This window comes from Triticum urartu, chromosome 7A (assembly GCF_056163025.1).
Source record: "Triticum urartu cultivar PI428250 chromosome 7A, HENAU_Tu73, whole genome shotgun sequence".
NCBI classification, from domain to species: domain Eukaryota; kingdom Viridiplantae; phylum Streptophyta; class Magnoliopsida; order Poales; family Poaceae; genus Triticum; species Triticum urartu.
This window is the reverse complement of record NC_141879.1, coordinates 699,570,324-699,588,698: the sequence shown is the minus strand read 5'-3', so window position 1 is coordinate 699,588,698 and position 18,375 is coordinate 699,570,324. Positions and strand designations below refer to the sequence as shown.

The window sequence follows — 18,375 nt, the reverse complement described above, 5'->3', positions numbered from 1 at the left end:
TGAACTTGGTGAACTAGACTTTGAATGTTGGAGAACTAAAAAAGGATTTTGGTTCATTATAATTTGGCTGTTGATGAACTTTTTTTGAATTCAAGTGAACTAATAGTATTTTCCATGAACTATAATTTGGATTTTTTAAAAAGTTAACTAAAATAAAAAACAGCTGACCTGGTTTTCATTGTAGAATTCATGAACTGAATTAGATTTGCGTGAACTAAAAACTTGAATCCAGGTGAACATATTTTACTGAACTGAATTAGATGGTGTTTTTTAGTGAACTAAACTTTGAGATTATAATGAGTATTGTGGTGAACTGAATGTGAATCTAGTGAACTAAAATTATGATTTGATAATCCAAATTTTAACTTGGTGAACTAGACTTTGAATGTTGGATAAATGAATATGTATTTCGTTCATTATAATTTGACTGTTGATGAACTATTTTTTGATTCGATTGAACTATTTTTATTTTCCATGAACAAATTTAGATGAATTTGAATTTAGTGAAGTAAACTTGAGATTATGATGAGTATTGAAGTGAACTGGATGTGAATGCAGTGAACTAAAATTATGATTTAATGAACCGAATTTGAACTTGGTGAAATAGACTTTGAATGTTGGAGAACTGAAAAAGGATATTGGTTCATTGTAATTTGGTTGTTGATGAACTTTTTTTGAATTCAAATGAACTAATTGTATTTTCCAAGAACTATAATTTAGATTTAAAAAAAGTTCACTAAAACTAAAAAAACTGGCCTGGTTTTCATTGTAGAATTCATGAATTGAATTACATTTGCGTGAACTAAAAACTTGAATCTACATGAACTAATTTTGATGAACTGAATTTGAATTCAGTGAACTAAACTTTGAGATTAGATGAGTAGTCAAGTGGATTGAATATGAATCTAGTGAACTAAACTTGTGATTTGATGACCCAAATTTGAACTTGGTGAACTAGACTTTGAATGTTGGAGAAATGGACATGTATTTCGTTCACTATAATTTGACTGTTGATGAACTACTTTTTGATTCGATTGAACTAAATTCTTTTCCATGAACAAATTTAGATGAATTTGAATTCATTGAACTAAACTTTGAGATTATGATGAGTATTGAAGTGAACTAAATATGAGTCTAGTGAACTAAAATTATGATTTGATGAACTAAATTTGAACTTGGTGAACTAGATTATAAGTGTTGTAGAACCGAATATGGATTTTGGCTCATTATAATCTGACTGTTGATGAACTATTTTTGAATTCGATTGCACAACTTTTATTTCCCATGAACTATAATTTGGATTTTTTTAAAGTAAACTAAACTAAAAAACAACTGACCTGTTTTCAATACAGAAATCATGAACTGAATTAGATTTGCATGAACTAAAAACTTGAATCGAGGTGAACTAATTTTAATGTACTGAATTTGAATTCGTGAACTAAACTTTGAGATTATGATGAGTATTGAAGTGAACTGAAAGTGAATCCACTGAACTAAAATTATGATTTAATGAACCGAATTTGAACTTGGTGAACTAGACTTTGAATGTTGGAGAACTGAAAAAGGATTTTCGTTCATTATAATTTGGCTGTTGATGAACTTTTTTTGAATTCAAATGAACTAATTGTATTTTCCAAGAACTATAATTTGGATTTTTAAAAAAGTTAACTAAAATAAAAAATAGCTGACCTCGTTTTCATTGCAGAATTCATGAACTGAATTAGAATTGCGTGAACTAAAAACTTGAATCTAGGTGAACTAATTTTGATGAACTGAATTTGAATTCAGTGAACTAAACTTTGAGATTATGATGAGTATTCAAGTGGATTGAATATGAATCTAGTGAACTAAACTTGTGATTTGATGACCCAAATTTGAACTTGGTGAACTAGACTTTTAATGTTGGAGAAATGGACATGTATTTCATTCATTATAATTTGACTGTTGATGAACTATTTTTTGATTTGATTAAACTAATTTTTTCCATGAACAAATTTAGATGAATCTGAATTCAGTGAACCAAACTTTCAGATTATGATGAGTATTGAAGTGAACTAAATACGAGTCTTGTGAACTAAAATTATGATTTGATAAACTAAATTTGAACTTGGTGAACTAGATTATCAGTGTTGTAGAAACGAATATGGATTTTGGCTCATTATAATTTGACTGTTGATGAACTATTTTTGAATTCGATTGAACAACTTTTATTTCCGATGAACTATAATTTGGATTTTTCAAAAAGTAAACTAAACTAAAAAACAACTGACCTGTTTTCAATATAGAAATCATGAACTGAATTAGATTTGCGTGAACTAAAAACTTGAATCCAGGTGAACTAATTTTAATGAACTGAATTTGAATTCAGTGAACTAAACTTTGAGATTATGATGAGTATTGAAGTGAACTGAAAGTGAATGCAGTGAACTAAAATTATGATTTAATGAACCGAATTTGAACTTGGTGAACTAGACTTTGAATGTTGGAGAACTAAAAAAGGATTTTCGTTCATTATAATTTGGCTGTTGATGAACTTTTTTTGAATTCAAATGAACTAATTGTATTTTCCAAGAACTATAATTTGGATTTTTAAAAAATTTAACTAAAATAAAAAATAGCTGACCTCGTTTTCATTACAGAATTCATGAACTGAATTAGAATTGCGTGAACTAAAAACTTGAATCCAGGTGAACATATTTTAATGAACTGAATTAGATGGTGTTTTTTAGTGAACTAAACTTTGAGATTATAATGAGTATTGTGGTGAACTGAATGTGAATCTAGTGAACTAAAATTATGATTTGATAATCCAAATTTTAACTTGGTGAACTAGACTTTGAATGTTGGATAAATGAATATGTATTTCGTTCAATATAATTTGACTGTTGATGAACTATTTTTTGATTCGATTGAACTATTTTTATTTTCCATGAACAAATTTAGATGAATTTGAATTTAGTGAAGTAAACTTTGAGTTTATAATGAGTATTGAAGTGAACTGAATGTGAATGAAGTGAACTAAAATTATGAATTAATGAACCGAATTTGAACTTGGTGAAATAGACTTTGAATGTTGGAGAACTGAAAAAGGATTTTGGTTCATTGTAATTTGGTTGTTGATGAACTTTTTATGAATTCAAATGAACTAATTGTATTTTCCAAGAACTATAATTTAGATTTTAAAAAAAGTTCACTAAAATAAATAAAAACTGGCCTGGTTTTCATTGTAGAATTCATGAATTGAATTTGATTTGCGTGAACTAAAAACTTGAATCCAGATGAATATATTTTAATGAACTGAATTAGATGGTGTTTTTTAGTGAACTAAACTTTGAGATTATGATGAGTATTGTAGTGAACCGAATGTGAATCTAGTGAACTAAATTATGATTTGATGAACCAAATTTGAACTTGGTGAACTGGATTATCAATGTATAATTTGGTTTTAAAAAAAGTTCACTAAAATAAAAAAAAACTGGCCTGGTTTTCATTGTAGAATTCATGAATTGAATTAGATTTGCGTGAACTAAAAACTTGAATCTAGATGAAGTAATTTTGATGAACTGAATTTTAATTCAGTGAACTAAACTTTGAGATTATGATGAGTATTCAAGTGGATTGAATATGAATCTAGTGAACTAAACTTGTGATTTGATGACCCAAATTTGAACTTGGTGAACTAGACTTTGAATGTTGGAGAAATGGACATGTATTTCATTCATTATAATTTGACTGTTGATGAACTATTTTTTGATTCGATTGAACTAATTTTTTTCCACGAACAAATTTAAATGAATTGAATTCAGTGAACCAAACTTTGAGATTATGATGAGTATTGAAGTGAACTAAATATGAGTCTAGTGAACTAAAATTATGATTTGATGAACTAAATTTGAACTTGGTGAACTAGATTATAAGTGTTGTAGAACCGAATATGGATTTTGGTTCATTATAATCTGACTGTTGATGAACTATTTTTGAATTCGATTGAACAACTTTTATTTCCCATGAACTATAATTTGGATTTTTTTAAAAAATTAACTAAAATAAAAAACAACTGACAGGGTTTTCATTGCAAATTTCATGAACTGAGTTAGATTTGCGTGAACTAAAAACTTGAATCCAGATGAATATATTTTAATGAACTGAATTAGATGGTGTTTTTTAGTGAACTAAACTTTGAGATTATGATGATTATTGTAGTGAACCGAATGTGAATCTAGTGAACTAAAATTATGATTTGATGAACCAAATTTGAACTTGGTGAACTGGATTATCAATGTATAATTTGGTTTTAAAAAAAGTTCACTATAATAAAAAAACTGGCCTGGTTTTCATTGTAGAATTCATGAATTGAATTAGATTTGCGTGAACTAAAAACTTGAATCTAGATGAAGTAATTTTGATGAATTGAATTTTAATTCAGTGAACTAAACTTTGAGATTATGATGAGTATTCAAGTGGATTGAATATGAATCTAGTGAACTAAACTTGTGGTTTGATGACCCAAATTTGAACTTGGTGAACTAGACTTTGAATGTTGGAGAAATGGACATGTATTTCATTCATTATAATTTGACTGTTGATGAACTATTTTTTGATTCGATTGAACTAATTTTTTTCCACGAACAAATTTAAATGAATTGAATTCAGTGAACCAAACTTTGAGATTATGATGAGTATTGAAGTGAACTAAATATGAGTCTAGTGAACTAAAATTATGATTTGATGAACTAAATTTGAACTTGGTGAACTAGATTATCGGTGTTGTAGAACCGAATATGGATTTTGGTTCATTATAATTTGACTGTTGATGAACTATTTTTGAATTCGATTGAACAACTTTTATTTCCCATGAACTATAATTTGGATTTTTTTTAAAATTAACTAAAATAAAAAACAACTGACAGGGTTTTCATTGAAAATTTCATGAACTGAGTTAGATTTGCGTGAACTAAAAACTTGAATCCAGATGAATATATTTTAATGAACTGAATTAGATGGTGTTTTTTAGTGAACTAAACTTTGAGATCATGATGATTATTGTAGTGAACCGAATGTGAATCTAGTGAACTAAAATTATGATTTGATGAACCGAATTTGAACTTGGTGAACTGGATTATCAATGTATAATTTGGTTTTAAAAAAAGTTCACTAAAATAAAAAAAACTGGCCTAGTTTTCATTGTAGAATTCATGAATTGAATTAGATTTGCGTGAACTAAAAACTTGAATCTAGATGAAGTAATTTTTATGAACTGAATTTGAATTCAGTGAACTAAACTTTGAGATTATGATGAGTATTCATGGATTGAATATGAATCTAGCGAACTAAACTTGTGATTTGATGATCCAAATTTGAACTTGGTGAACTAGACTTTGAATGTTGGAGAAATGAATATGTATTTCGTTCATTTTAATTTGACTGTTGATGAACTATTTTTTTATTCCATGAACAAATTTAGATGAATTTGAATTCAGTGTACTAAACTTTGAGATTATGATGAGTATTGAAGTGAACTAAGTATGAGTCTAATGAACTAAAATTATGATTTGATGAACTAAATTTGAACTTGGTGAACTAGATTATCGGTGTTGTAGAACCGAATATGGATTTTGGTTCATTATAATTTGGCTGTTGATGAACTATTTTTGAATTCAATTGAACAACTCTTATTTCCCATGAACTATAATTTGGATTTTTTTTTAAATTAACTAAAATAAAAAAACAACTGACAGGGTTTTCATTGCAAATTTCATGAACTGAGTTAGATTTGCGTGAACTAAAAACTTGAATCCAGATGAACATATTTTAATGAACTGGATTAGATGGTGTTTTTTAGTGAACCACAACTTTGAGATTATGATGAGTATTGTAGTGAACTGAATGTGAATCTAGTGAACTAAAATTATGATTTAATAAACCGAATTTGAACTTGGTGAACTAGACTTTGATTGTGGTAGAACTGAATATGGATTTTGGTACATTATAATTTGACTGTTGATGCACTATTTTTGATTTCGATTGAACTAATTTTATTTTCCATGAACTATAATTTGGATTTTTAAGAAAGTGAACTAAAATAACAAACTACTGACCTGGTTTTCAATATAGAAATCATGAACTGAATTAGGTTTGCGTGAACTAAAATCTTGAATCCAGGTGAACTAATTTTAATGAACTGAATTTGAATTCGGTGAACTAAACTTTGAGAATATGATGATTATTGTAGTGAACTGAATATGAATCTAGTGAACTAAAATTATGATTTGATGAACCGAATTTTAACTTAGTGAACTAGATTATCAATGTATAATTTGGATTTTTTAAAAAGTGAACTAAAATAAAAAACAACTGACCTGGTTTTCAATACAGAAATCATGAACTGAATTAGGTTTGCATGAACTAAAAACTTGAATCCAGGTGAACTAATTTTAATGAACTGAATTTGAATTCGATGAACTAAACTTTGAGAATATGATGAGTATTGTAGTGAATTGAATATGAATCTAGTGAACTAAAATTATGATTTGATGAACCGAATTTTAACTTGGTGAACTAGATTATCAATGTATAATTTGGATTTTAAAAAAAGTTAACTAAAATAAAAAACAACTGACCTGGTTTTCAATACAGAAATCATGAACTGAATTAGGTTTGCGTGAACTAAAAACTTGAATCCAGGTGAACTAATTTTAATGAACTGAATTTGAATTCGGTGAACTAAACTTTGAGAATATGATGAGTATTGTACTGAATTGAATATGAATCTAGTGAACAAAAATTATGATTTGATGAACCGAATTTGAACTTGTTGAACTAGATTATCAATGTATAATTTGGATTTTTAAAAAATTTAACCAAAATAAAAAACAACTGACCTGGTTTTCATTGCAGAATTCCTGAACTGAATTAGTTTTGCGTGAAATAAAAACTTGAATCCAGGTGAACTAATTTTAATGAATTGAAATTAAATTTAGTGAACTCAACTCTGAGATTATGATGAGTATTGTAGTGAACTGAATATGAATCTAGTGAACTAAACTTGTGATTTGATGACCCAAATTTGAACTTGTTGAACTGGATTATCAAATGTATAATTTGGTTTTTTTAAAAGTTAACTAAAATAAAAAACAACTGGCCTGGTCTTCATTGCAGAATTCCTGAATTGAATTTGATTTGCGTGAACTAAGAACTTGAATCTAGATGAACTAATTTTGATGAACTGAATTTGAATTCAGTGAAATAAATTTTGAAATTATGATGAGTATTCAATTGAATTGAATATGAATCTTGTGAACTAAACTTGTGATTTGATGACCCAAATTTGAACTTGGTGTACTGGACTTTGAATGTTGTAGAACCGAATAAGGATTTTGGTACATTATAATTTGACTGTTGATGAACTATTTTTGATTTCGATTGAACTAATTTATTTTCCATGAACTAAATTTTGGATTTTTAAAGAAGTTAACTAAAATAAAAAACAACTGACCTAGTTTTCAATACAGAAATCGTGAACTGAATTAGATTTGCGTGAACTAAAAACTTGAATCCAGGTGAACTAAATTTAATGAACTGAATTTGAATTCGGTGAGCTAAACTTTGAGGTAGACATTATTGAAGTGAACTAAAATTTGGATTTTTAAAAGAGTTAACTAAAATAAAAAACAACTGACCTGGTTTTCAATACAGAAATCATGAATTGAATTAGATTTGGATTTTGAATGTTGTAGAACCTAATATGGATTTTGACCTGGTTTTGCATGAACTGAATTAGATGTGGATGATATGGAAGCAGAGGAATGATGTGGTCTTCAATGGTGTGACGCCTTCGGTCCCTCCCACCATTCAACTTATACAGGATGAAGGTAGACTTTGGGCGAAGGTGGGATTGTTCAAAGGTGATACGGAAGGGTTGGAGGTGGAACAAGTAGTCTGGGGTGCAAGTGAATAGTCCATTGTCGGAACTAGGGTGGTGCCGGATTAATTCCGCATGTAAATAAGCTTGTAACCGTGGATTTGGGGCTCTTACCCTCTCTCTTCTTTAATGAATGATACGCACACTCGTGCGTATTCGAGAAAAGAAATCTAAAACAAGTACTCCCTTCGTCCCAATAATATAACAACATTTTTGATAGTACACTATGTAGTGTGAAAAACTTACTTATACTATGGGACAGAGCTAGTAATCCGGATCGGAGGAGGCATTATGCTCCACTTATATTGCACATAGGTAGATAGATGCCCAACTTACGGCCAATCATGCGAGGCATGGAATTCACATGTTCCAACCAAACAACAACAACAACAAAATTAAAAGCCTCCTCTTGTATCATCGCAGAGATACTCGGCCAGTTCTTTTGGCAGCTTAAAAATAAGCCGCCTTCTCCCCAACTTTTCCCATAAGCCTCCTCTTTTGTTCATTGGGGCTTCTAAACTAGTTATGGGATAACTAATTGAAAAGTCTCAACAAATTTAAAGCGCGGCTTATTTTTTAAGCCGGGGAGCGGTAGCTTAAGCCGCCCAAAAAGAACTGGCCCTTATTATAAACAGAGATTGCAACAAAGATACTATAGGTCATGAAGAAACTAATAGTTGCATTTTTAGCAAAAAAAATGTTCATTACGCCAACATAGATACTATATAGTTCGTGGAAAATATAGTATGCCATCTGGATTCAAAGAAAAAGTACATATCCAAGAGTATAGCAGTAGCTCGAGGCTGACATATGTTTAAACAAGTAGTACTATGTACTACCATATGATTATAGATGAAACTGTTGTAGACAGAAAAATGCATCCTTTTCTCCAGACCAATTACACATTCAAAATGTTTGCAGATGGATGTTCCGGGAAAATCAATTTCCTATTGGCAGATCTTCTTCCTTGAGCTTGTTCAAAGTGCTTTTGAAGAACTTGAACGCAGATATCATTCTGTACTTCGGAATGTTCGCCTGGGTATAAAGACAATATAGACAAAATGTGAGACATAGAAGTACATAATTTGTGAAAACTTTTTAAAGTACTAGAAAAAAGTACTATATAGTACTAAATCACTGATTTATTACAGGAAGCTGCAGAGATAGTAAATGCTGAAAAAATCTTGACTAAGTCATATGAGCATTGTGAAACAATTACTGCTCGGACGACACGTGACAACACATAACAAGACCTGAAATATTGTCAGTAAAAGAAGTATCGATAGAAAACGAACTAACACTTCAAAAAAATGAATAAATATCAATTCCAACCATGCATGCAATAAGTCAGGTCATTCCCTAGTAAGCTAAAAAGAGAAAGCACATGAAATTTAACGGACTTCATGGTGTTCATTTGCCAGAAAAAAGAACCAACAGCTGTTTCCGGCTTTGAACATATCAAATGGCCTAGCTCACTAGTTTGCTTTGGATTAAGTTTTTCATAAACAGAAATAATAATAATAATAATAATAATAATAATAATAATAATAATAATAAGGCAAAGAGTTTTCAAGATGTACCGCACTGAAAGTCTTGCAAAGCATGTAAAGCATGTTTTCAAGATGGCTTTTTACTCAGCTTGCAAAGCATGTTGTAGTTGGAAAGTTGTTTACTATAAATATAAACACAGTTAAAGAGATTCACAAATGGTAGATCAGAAAAGAATTTTGTTTGCATTGAAAAACAAAAGGATATTATGTCTCAATAATTACTTACCAAGTTGTAGACAAGTTCTCGCTGGGTAGTTCCCAGAATGGTGCCACAGGGATAAAAAAAGTGAGATCTCTCAAAGAGAGAGTTGATGGAAAGTACAACCCAGTGGTTTGATTTTATAGTAGGGAAGTATAACTGTTCAACAAGAAAAAGCAGAATGAGTATAAAAAACAAGTAGAAAAGATCTTGGTTAACACTGGATGCATTGAAAAAGATTTACCAAGTCTTGCTTCCAAAGGCTTTCTTCTGAATTAATCCTGTCAAATTCTCGTATGCACGAAATTGGATCAAATAACTCAGGGGGAACCAACAATTTATTCTGTGAACAACAAAATGAAAATTAGTAAATATCTCACATTGAATGTAACTAAAAATAAAAATTGGTCAAAAGAGAACCTAATAGGCAGGTTAGAAGGAAAACTCACAGTGAAGTACGAAGTGAAACAGTACTTCTTCATGTAAGGCTTTACTTCAGATGACATCTTTGATTCATAGTTAAGAACTTGAATAAATGAGTTCATCACTTCATCTCCAATCTCACCCCTTGCTTTAAATGAATTTAAGTAATTCTCATAGCTTACAGGAAAACCCTCTATGTCAACAAAAAGAGTGTTGGACAGAATAAACAAGCATAACTAATGTTAAATTGAGAAAAAGGATCTTAAAAAATATAGTTTAACAATTAAAAATACATATACAACGCTATGGTTGTCAAAACAAAAAGTTAAACATCCTTTTATAGGGGTATGAACATTGAGTTGTAAACTAAATTAGTTTGGTATCCATATGATTTCTTTTTAGTCTAAAATTGTATGAACTACAAAGTTTTTGATCTGAACTACCTTTGAGGTGATCCATAAATTTGTTCAGATTTTATAATACAAATATGATGAAAAATGTCTACAACTAATTTAGTCCATAAAATTGCTTGCAGATTAGAAAATGCCTACAATTATTTTTCTAGGTAGATGTGTAGACTAAAAAAGTTCTCATAATTTAATGAAATAAGAAATGATAAAATAACTAAAGGAATAAGAGAATTAACTATTCTTGGAATATAGGCTTCCTCGGATGTTTGGAAAAGAAGATATCCACTTCGTGAGAGATTTTGAGTTTCTTTGGTGGTTCGGGGGATTGAACTTTAGCTGCTCTTTTCTTTCTGTTCTTCTTTTCCATTGTGTTAGTTCCTGTACTCGGTCCAACTTCTGCATTATTCATTGTAGAAAAGTCTGCATATCACATATGTAAAAAGTTTGAACATTAAATGTTGCAATGCGCCCAGACTCATAATACAAGAAAATGGAGAACACATAAAGGGAAAACAACATAATAGGCAAGAATTATAACCTTGTTGGACAGCAAAGTCCATGTTCATTGAAATTCCTACACTTGTATCATAGTGAGAGGCTGGTATGTCTTCATTAGTCAAACCAGCAGGAGTGATAGGAGAATCATCCTGAATAATGATTGGAGTACCTTCGAAGTGTTTCACTCTTTCATTTGGAGAAGCAGAACTAATCAATATAAAACTTCTTTTTGCATCAACTCCACTAGAAAAATTGATATCAGGTGCTTCAGTCGATAGAAAAATTTCTTCCTGCTGAGAAAGGAAATTGAAATGATGTCGTAATTTTAATCAAAATTATGATTGGATTTTTTTTTTTTGAAAAAGTACCTTAGGTAGTGAAGTGGTAGGATGCTCAACAGGGTTGGTGTTCAGACATGTACCATTGACTGGAAAAATTGGTGTTTGGTACACCAAATTCAGGACATAAATGTTCTGGACAAAAGGAAGCACACAGAATTCAGGCAAACAACAAAGCAAACGAAAGTAAGCTACATGGAATATTTGTCTCAAAAATATAAATGTTGCACTTAAGTTTACTTGCAAAACAAGTATTATAAGTGCTGCTCATGATAAGTCATAACAAAAAAATTGAATGGTATTATCAAATTACTCCTGCCGCATTCGAAATGGCCATTTAGAAAACGCACTGTGGATGATGAGCGAATACAATAGACTTAGAAACAGCGGTACTTGACCGAATATCCATAGCACACAATATGCTAAAGCACTAGAGTTATTGTTAAGCTCTGAAGTCAAGATGAAGAAAAGGAGACAAATATGTAAGCTCTAAAGTGCGTTTACAAACCTCAAATTTTGGTCTGATTGGCTCGTTCTTAACTACATCATTGGAGGGGGCCTGGATTATAAAAAAATTACTAACATGACACTCCTTTCAAGCAAACACTTAGATAGGAACTACAAAAAGGCACAACACAAAAAAATACCTCTGATTTCAAATGTGACTCTGGTTTAAATTTTATATCTGGTTCAACTTTTGCAGTGCAACTGGGAACTGCTGAAATGATATCTGGACTTTTTGAATCAATTGACTTGTTTTCAATGAGAGCTTCAGGAATAGTATTACCATTGTTGACCTACAATTGACATTACGAATAAATGTTTATCTATATAAGATAAAAAATGACAACAAATAATAAAACAAATAGAAATGAATGATTCTACTCATAAGAAATACCTCCACAGAAGGAACTGAATTAAACACACCAGGAGCATCAGGAGCACTGTTAACTGGAACCACATTGGCATATGGTGTGCATGATATGTCTCGGAGCTACAAATTAAAGTTAAACAAATGATGAAAACAAAGTACTAGAACTAAAAAGATAACTCAAGAAACGATATATAGTATATGATGCTTACTGGTAAAACCCCCAAAAATTTCCTAGACTCATAATTCCTATCAACCAATGCGAGATACTTGAAATCTTCAGTCTTAACATGAGATATCCGAGGAAGAGAATAATTCACACTTGAATGATGATTATCAATAAAATCAAAATCAACAAAATCCAGATAAATGATCTGCTATTTAAAAAATAAACAGGTCAGTAAAGTAAAAAGTAGAGAGATAAAAAAATAGTGGAAGTGAAGATTGAACTTACTCCCCAAATAGGAAGACATCCACCAATATATGAAGGCTTATTCATTTCCTCAACACTTGGTCTGTTCATAATCATTTCAAAATGACGCTCTGACTCCTCACGCATGAAATCCAGTGCCAATTGCCCAAAGTCAAGTGAAGGTATAGCAGAAACATCTCTTAGAGAGTATAAGAACTTCATGTTACCAAAGCAGTATGAGGCAGGGCACAGAATAGATGATAGGAAATAAAATGCAAAGCTCCTGATAAATCCATCTTCTGTCTCGTCACTAAGCATCACCTCCTCTATTTTGTTGATCGGCATTTTGTTCCGATAATCTACATACTTGTTCCTTAACTCTGTAACCTCTGCCTTCACTTGGGGATCATCGCTACTGAATACAAAAGGCTCGGTGCCACCAGGAAAATCAAAGATTTTGTTGACCATATCTTTAGTAATCTTGATAGTTTTATTCTTGTGCTTGAAACATGGCTCTTTACTTCTAAACATATGCTAATCTATCCATTCAAGCAGATTCATTGGTATTTTAAGTTTCACTGGCATATGAAGGAGAGGTTCCAATTTGTACTTTCTCACATGGCCTAACTGAATATCACTAAACTTCTTCACAGTTTTGTTCCAACGCTTGAAAGACAGTCTGGTAATGTATGTTGGCTTGCATAATTTCCTAGGGAACACTCGGGCTACGAAAAAAATTATAAACAGCAGATAAGACAGTGGAAAAACTAGAGAATTAACCAATAAAGATGGAATATGAAAAAGGCATATAGCCCAATAAACTATCACACGAATCAGATCTCCGTGTAGCTAGATGCGGGAGGCATCACTATTTGGATGGACAAGCAATTAGTTAGCGGGAATAAATCAAATCAAAGAACACAAAAAGGAGATTAGAATTAGATAGTGCACGTGTGGTGTACTTAGTAGCTTTGAAAAGCAAAATCTGTAGGAATTTATGTGTCTTACAAACATTATACTATAGTTTTATTTTTATCAATACCTCATTGTGGAAATTATGTTTGATTGGAATTGATCAAGGGTTTGCATTTCATTCGTTGTACTTGAGGAATTAAACTCAAGGTGCTGGTCACGATTATACTGGAACACTTCATGTTCTTATACATGTTGGAATATTCGCGGGAACAGTATAAACTGGGGAAGTTGGGCTATGCGTAGGATCAGCTCTACGTATTGAGAAGCCTACATGTTTGAACATGTATTGATACAGTTTAAACTTGGCATATGACTCACACATACGTGGAAAGGGATAAGAAGGAATTTGACTTGGAAACTAGTTGGTTATGATCGTGGTTGGACCAAACAGCACAAACTTAACTTTCAAACAGCACAAACTAACAAGTGAATAGACAAAAACTAACAAGTGAATAGATAAAAACATCTGGTAAGACCAAAAGCTCACATAAGAATAATTTTTCCAGCAATTTGATCTAGTTTTGTACTATAGCAAATTTGAAAGCTACAAACAGAAAAGAGAAGAACTAACATACCACCTGAGTCATTCCGGAGACCTCGTGGAGGGTATTCAGTTGGTTCGTCCCCTTCTGGTTCTTGAACTTGGCCAACCCCACCTCCTTCGTGTGCTACAAATACAGATTTAACAACAACTATTAACAAATGAGCACTACTTATGAATATAGGACATTGCAGATAATTAAAAAACCATAACATACTAAAGGGATTGGACAAGAAAACATAGAAATACTAAGAGGAAATTTTCTTCAAATTCAATAACCTAGTTGAAAAACAAAAATATTTGTGTTAAAGCTCATCTACATGTGCCATAACTATAGCACATTCTAATTCCTAGGTCACTGATTCTATATGTGAAGATTTGAGCGGGCATTTTCTGTTATCTTTTTCTGTGTTCTTTTTCCTATATAAGGTACTATAGTACCACTACAGAAATTGAAATTGACAATTGCTTCTTCTAGAAATTAGCTGATCATTCTCTCATAACCTAACATGTTGGAACTTGACAACTTTATATGCACCATGCACTAACTACAAAATTGGTATATATATAGTACTATAAAAACATTATATTATTATACAAGAACCCTTTCTGGAACAATCAAACATCATAACTTGACTAAACAAAATCACGCGAAGTACAACACCTAGGCATTCACAAATGGGATATATGTCCAGTTAAATTAGGCATAGCTTATTAGTATTAGATGAAGACATAGCTATGGGCATTACCAAATACCTCATGGTATGGACTATATGAAATATTGCTGGACAAGTGTCAACAAAAAGAACGAATGAAAATATAGGAGACTGTCGCATACAGATGTGCAAAAACTAGGATTAGAACCAGACATAAATGTGAACTAACAAATAGAAACGTGCTAAGGGGAATTTGTCAACAAACCATGACAAACTAAATGTCTCAAGTTGAAGTTCACTAACTAAAACAAAATGCACTATACCCTCGAAATTATTACAATACACTCCACAATCTACTATTGATTTATACTCCAATACATGTAGAACCACTCTCCAATCCCACAAGATTAATACTCAGAGCCAACATCTTCCTAATAATCACAAAACCCCTAGTAAATTTCAACTATGTTATGCATGCCGATGGGCACAAAATAGACAGAACAACAAAAGGGGAGATGAATTCAGACACAACAAGATAATAAATCATACAGCGGATTCAGTTACACAGATGGCAGAGGGACACGGACCAACACACGGGAGATGCCATCCGTCACATGAGATGGATTTACACGCATGAACAGGATACATTTATACACATGCAAACAGAAGATCTAAAATAAGGGGCGAAATTTTCTACCCCAAACCCTAGATACCAGAGACACCATCCATCATTGCATACGGCCAGATCCACGATTAAACAAACAGCAACACAAAAGAACGAGCACCACGAAAAACACAAACCCTAACCGAAGACCTGAGGGGGATTAGGGTTAGAAGAAGAATGAACCAGATGAATCCATCACGCGACGAAGGAAGAAGAACACAGAAGAAGCAGTCGGATTAGGGTTCGTCGATGCGCTCCCTCGTCGATCCGCCTGATTCGCCTGAGATTCGCCTGAGATTCGAACTCAGTCTTCGAGGAAGAAGAGAAGTCGTCGGGGGAGAAGCAGAGGAGGAAACAGAGGACGCCACGGGAAAACGGAAGAAACAGGGGGTCGGGGGAAAGACTTAGATGGGACGGGGGTGAATCAGATTCTAAACGGGCCAGCCCGCCTAGCACCGCTGCAGGCGCCGGTTTGCGAAATGAACTAAAACCGGCGCCTGTGGCGCTAAATAGGATATGTCAGGAACCCATGTTGCTCCAACCATGACATTTCTCAGTGGGCTGGTTATGGTCAACGAGCGTGAGCTAATGACCAGGTTTAGTCAGGTCCGTATGTGGGCAGGTGCAACCGGAGCAGCTGCACAGGGCCCCCAAAATCTTGGGGCCCCTAATTTTTTAAGTACAGTACATGATTATTATTACTATAGTTAATCTGGTATTACTAGAGATTAACAAGGCACCCACGGCCCAGTCATGTCCCGGAATCATCTTCACGGGAGTCGAAGCAGTGGCGTATGCAAACGCATCAAATTCTGCTCAGCGTCAGCCACAAATCAAATCGCTGCAACTTAATACTTCGTCTCCTCGTTTCCTCTCTCTGACTTTTCTCCAATGATTCATAATTTAATATTTCAAAGTAATAAATATTTTCTTTTGGTATGATTTATATCTTTGATATTTCTCAATGGTTAATGGAAAATATTTCAATTAATTTTCCTGTATATGGGGCCTAAATTCTCATTTCTCACCGGGGCCAAAAATTTTGAGGTACGGCACTGGGTTTAGTGATAAACATCTCTTGCGTTATAACATTAATCGTAAGTGGTTAGGAATGGCAAACATTGAGGGGCAGTATCATATGGAGCTTACTCCGCATCGCTTCAAACAGAGCATTTAGTTGAGATGCAAGAAGATAAGAACTATGTGAGTCATGCTACAACAACATTACAGTATCATCGGGTCTTTACGCTTGTTGTTCTAAGTGTCCAACATGAATCTTGTTTCTTCGGTCCAGTTAAATGCTTTAGCTCTATGAAGTGTGGCCAATTTAAGACCAGCCGATATATTTTCATGTGGTAACATCTGAGATCACATGGAAAATCCTACCATTTTAGTGATGATGGCATGGGTAAGGATTTACAATTTGTCTAATCTTGTTCATGTGGGTCACACAATAAATGCAGAAACTTTTCCTTACTATTCTCTGGACATTTAATCGTGGTTTGGCTTGACGCAAAAGATCATGCCTGCAGTTCAACATCGAACTTAGTTTTGGGAATATATCACAGTGCAGGCTGGTATTCAAGTAGCACTGAGTATTCACAAGCTATTGTGCATATTGATAGAATTGGTATCTGCCAGGAAAGAGGGCATTGTTTCAGTCCCTTTCTCTCGTGTGCCCTTCCACCTTTTCTCATGGTTTTCCAAAAAATAATGTCATATGTACTGGTTGCTCGATTCTGCATTAGAATGCAGTTCATTGACAAAAATGGTTGACTTGTTCAATTAATCAAAAAAAATGGTTATTTGTTGCTAGAGGAAACAATTATATATGGTTTCACATGTTCTGAAAGACATGGCCCTCAAAGTAGATGAACACGCCCTGTCAAAAATCCAGTGGAAATTCGCTGACATGCATATGGTCTGATTGAGGATTGGAGTAGTTTGCATTTAGAATGACATAGAATTGTATAGTGGCATTTGAAATCATGATTTGGCTTGGAATACCGAATGCAAAGCATAAATAAAATTCAGGCTATCACAGTAATTATTTTCAGTTTCAGCATCGCTGTCTTACTTTCACATCTAGCACCACTACACCAATGCCTATTTGATTTTCTGAAATGCATTTGTACTCCTACAGAATTACATCCTGCATTGAAAAATAAATATATGTTTCTATGGATATGTATATATATGTTGGTTGGAATCTGCTTGGACCATAAAATTATTTGATACATGTACCAATTTTTTACTGGTGTAGGTTTATGGACGTTTCCAAGCAGGGCCCAAGAGCATGCTGGTACTCCGTGAACAACGTCTTCTCATGCTGAAGATCATGCTCATACTTATCATTTTAACAAAGCATAAATATACTGTGGAGCTAGCCTTTTTTTTTTGCCAATTGCTGCCTATACTGTTCAACTAGAATGTGTCTTCAGGATTTTGGTCAAATGTTATGAAACTAGAGTAGAAGCTCTGGTTCCCGTGAAGTTAACATCTTGTGAACGATGAACGATGAATTAAATGAGATGATATTGCGAACAATCTAATGGATTGTGATCTTGTGAACCATGAGTGGTTTTCCCGTTGTTGACATCTTATTTATTGGGTTATATGATGTATTTCCTTGCATATGTATATCAATGGATAAGATACATGTAGCTTACATTTTTCCATCAGTTTGTATATTGAATTTTAAACAACACTTAGAATTCTCTTCATTTTTATTGTTGACGGTTTTCTAGCAAGCAACGGTCGTGGTACACCATCAGGTTTGCTCTTTCCTGATGACATGTCACACCGTGAGGAACCGACTGATGACCTCACACATTCCTGATGGTCAGCTCCCTGGCAAGCCATTCGTGACGGGCTGACGGCTACCGTTACTAGTACAGTCACCCATTCCTGACGCTGT

The 18,375-nt window shown here is 32.9% G+C and overlaps 1 protein-coding gene across 1 annotated transcript in view; it reads right to left on the bottom strand.

The window, feature by feature from the left end:
* Window positions 1–13,090, bottom strand: part of LOC147961751 (uncharacterized) — a 29,827-nt gene extending 16,737 nt beyond the window's left edge. Inside the window, exons 1-11 of the mRNA XM_087533927.1 lie at window positions 12,665–13,090; window positions 12,423–12,584; window positions 12,238–12,333; window positions 11,987–12,136; window positions 11,848–11,898; window positions 11,370–11,474; window positions 11,042–11,294; window positions 10,741–10,923; window positions 10,120–10,307; window positions 9,915–10,013; window positions 9,698–9,829 (exon numbers count right to left, since the gene is read on the bottom strand). Coding sequence (XP_087390053.1) covers window positions 9,698–9,829; window positions 9,915–10,013; window positions 10,120–10,307; window positions 10,741–10,923; window positions 11,042–11,294; window positions 11,370–11,474; window positions 11,848–11,898; window positions 11,987–12,136; window positions 12,238–12,333; window positions 12,423–12,584; window positions 12,665–13,090 — 1,845 coding nt within the window. The remainder of the gene's footprint in view (window positions 1–9,697; window positions 9,830–9,914; window positions 10,014–10,119; window positions 10,308–10,740; window positions 10,924–11,041; window positions 11,295–11,369; window positions 11,475–11,847; window positions 11,899–11,986; window positions 12,137–12,237; window positions 12,334–12,422; window positions 12,585–12,664) is intronic.
* Window positions 13,091–18,375: the final 5,285 nt, after the last annotated feature.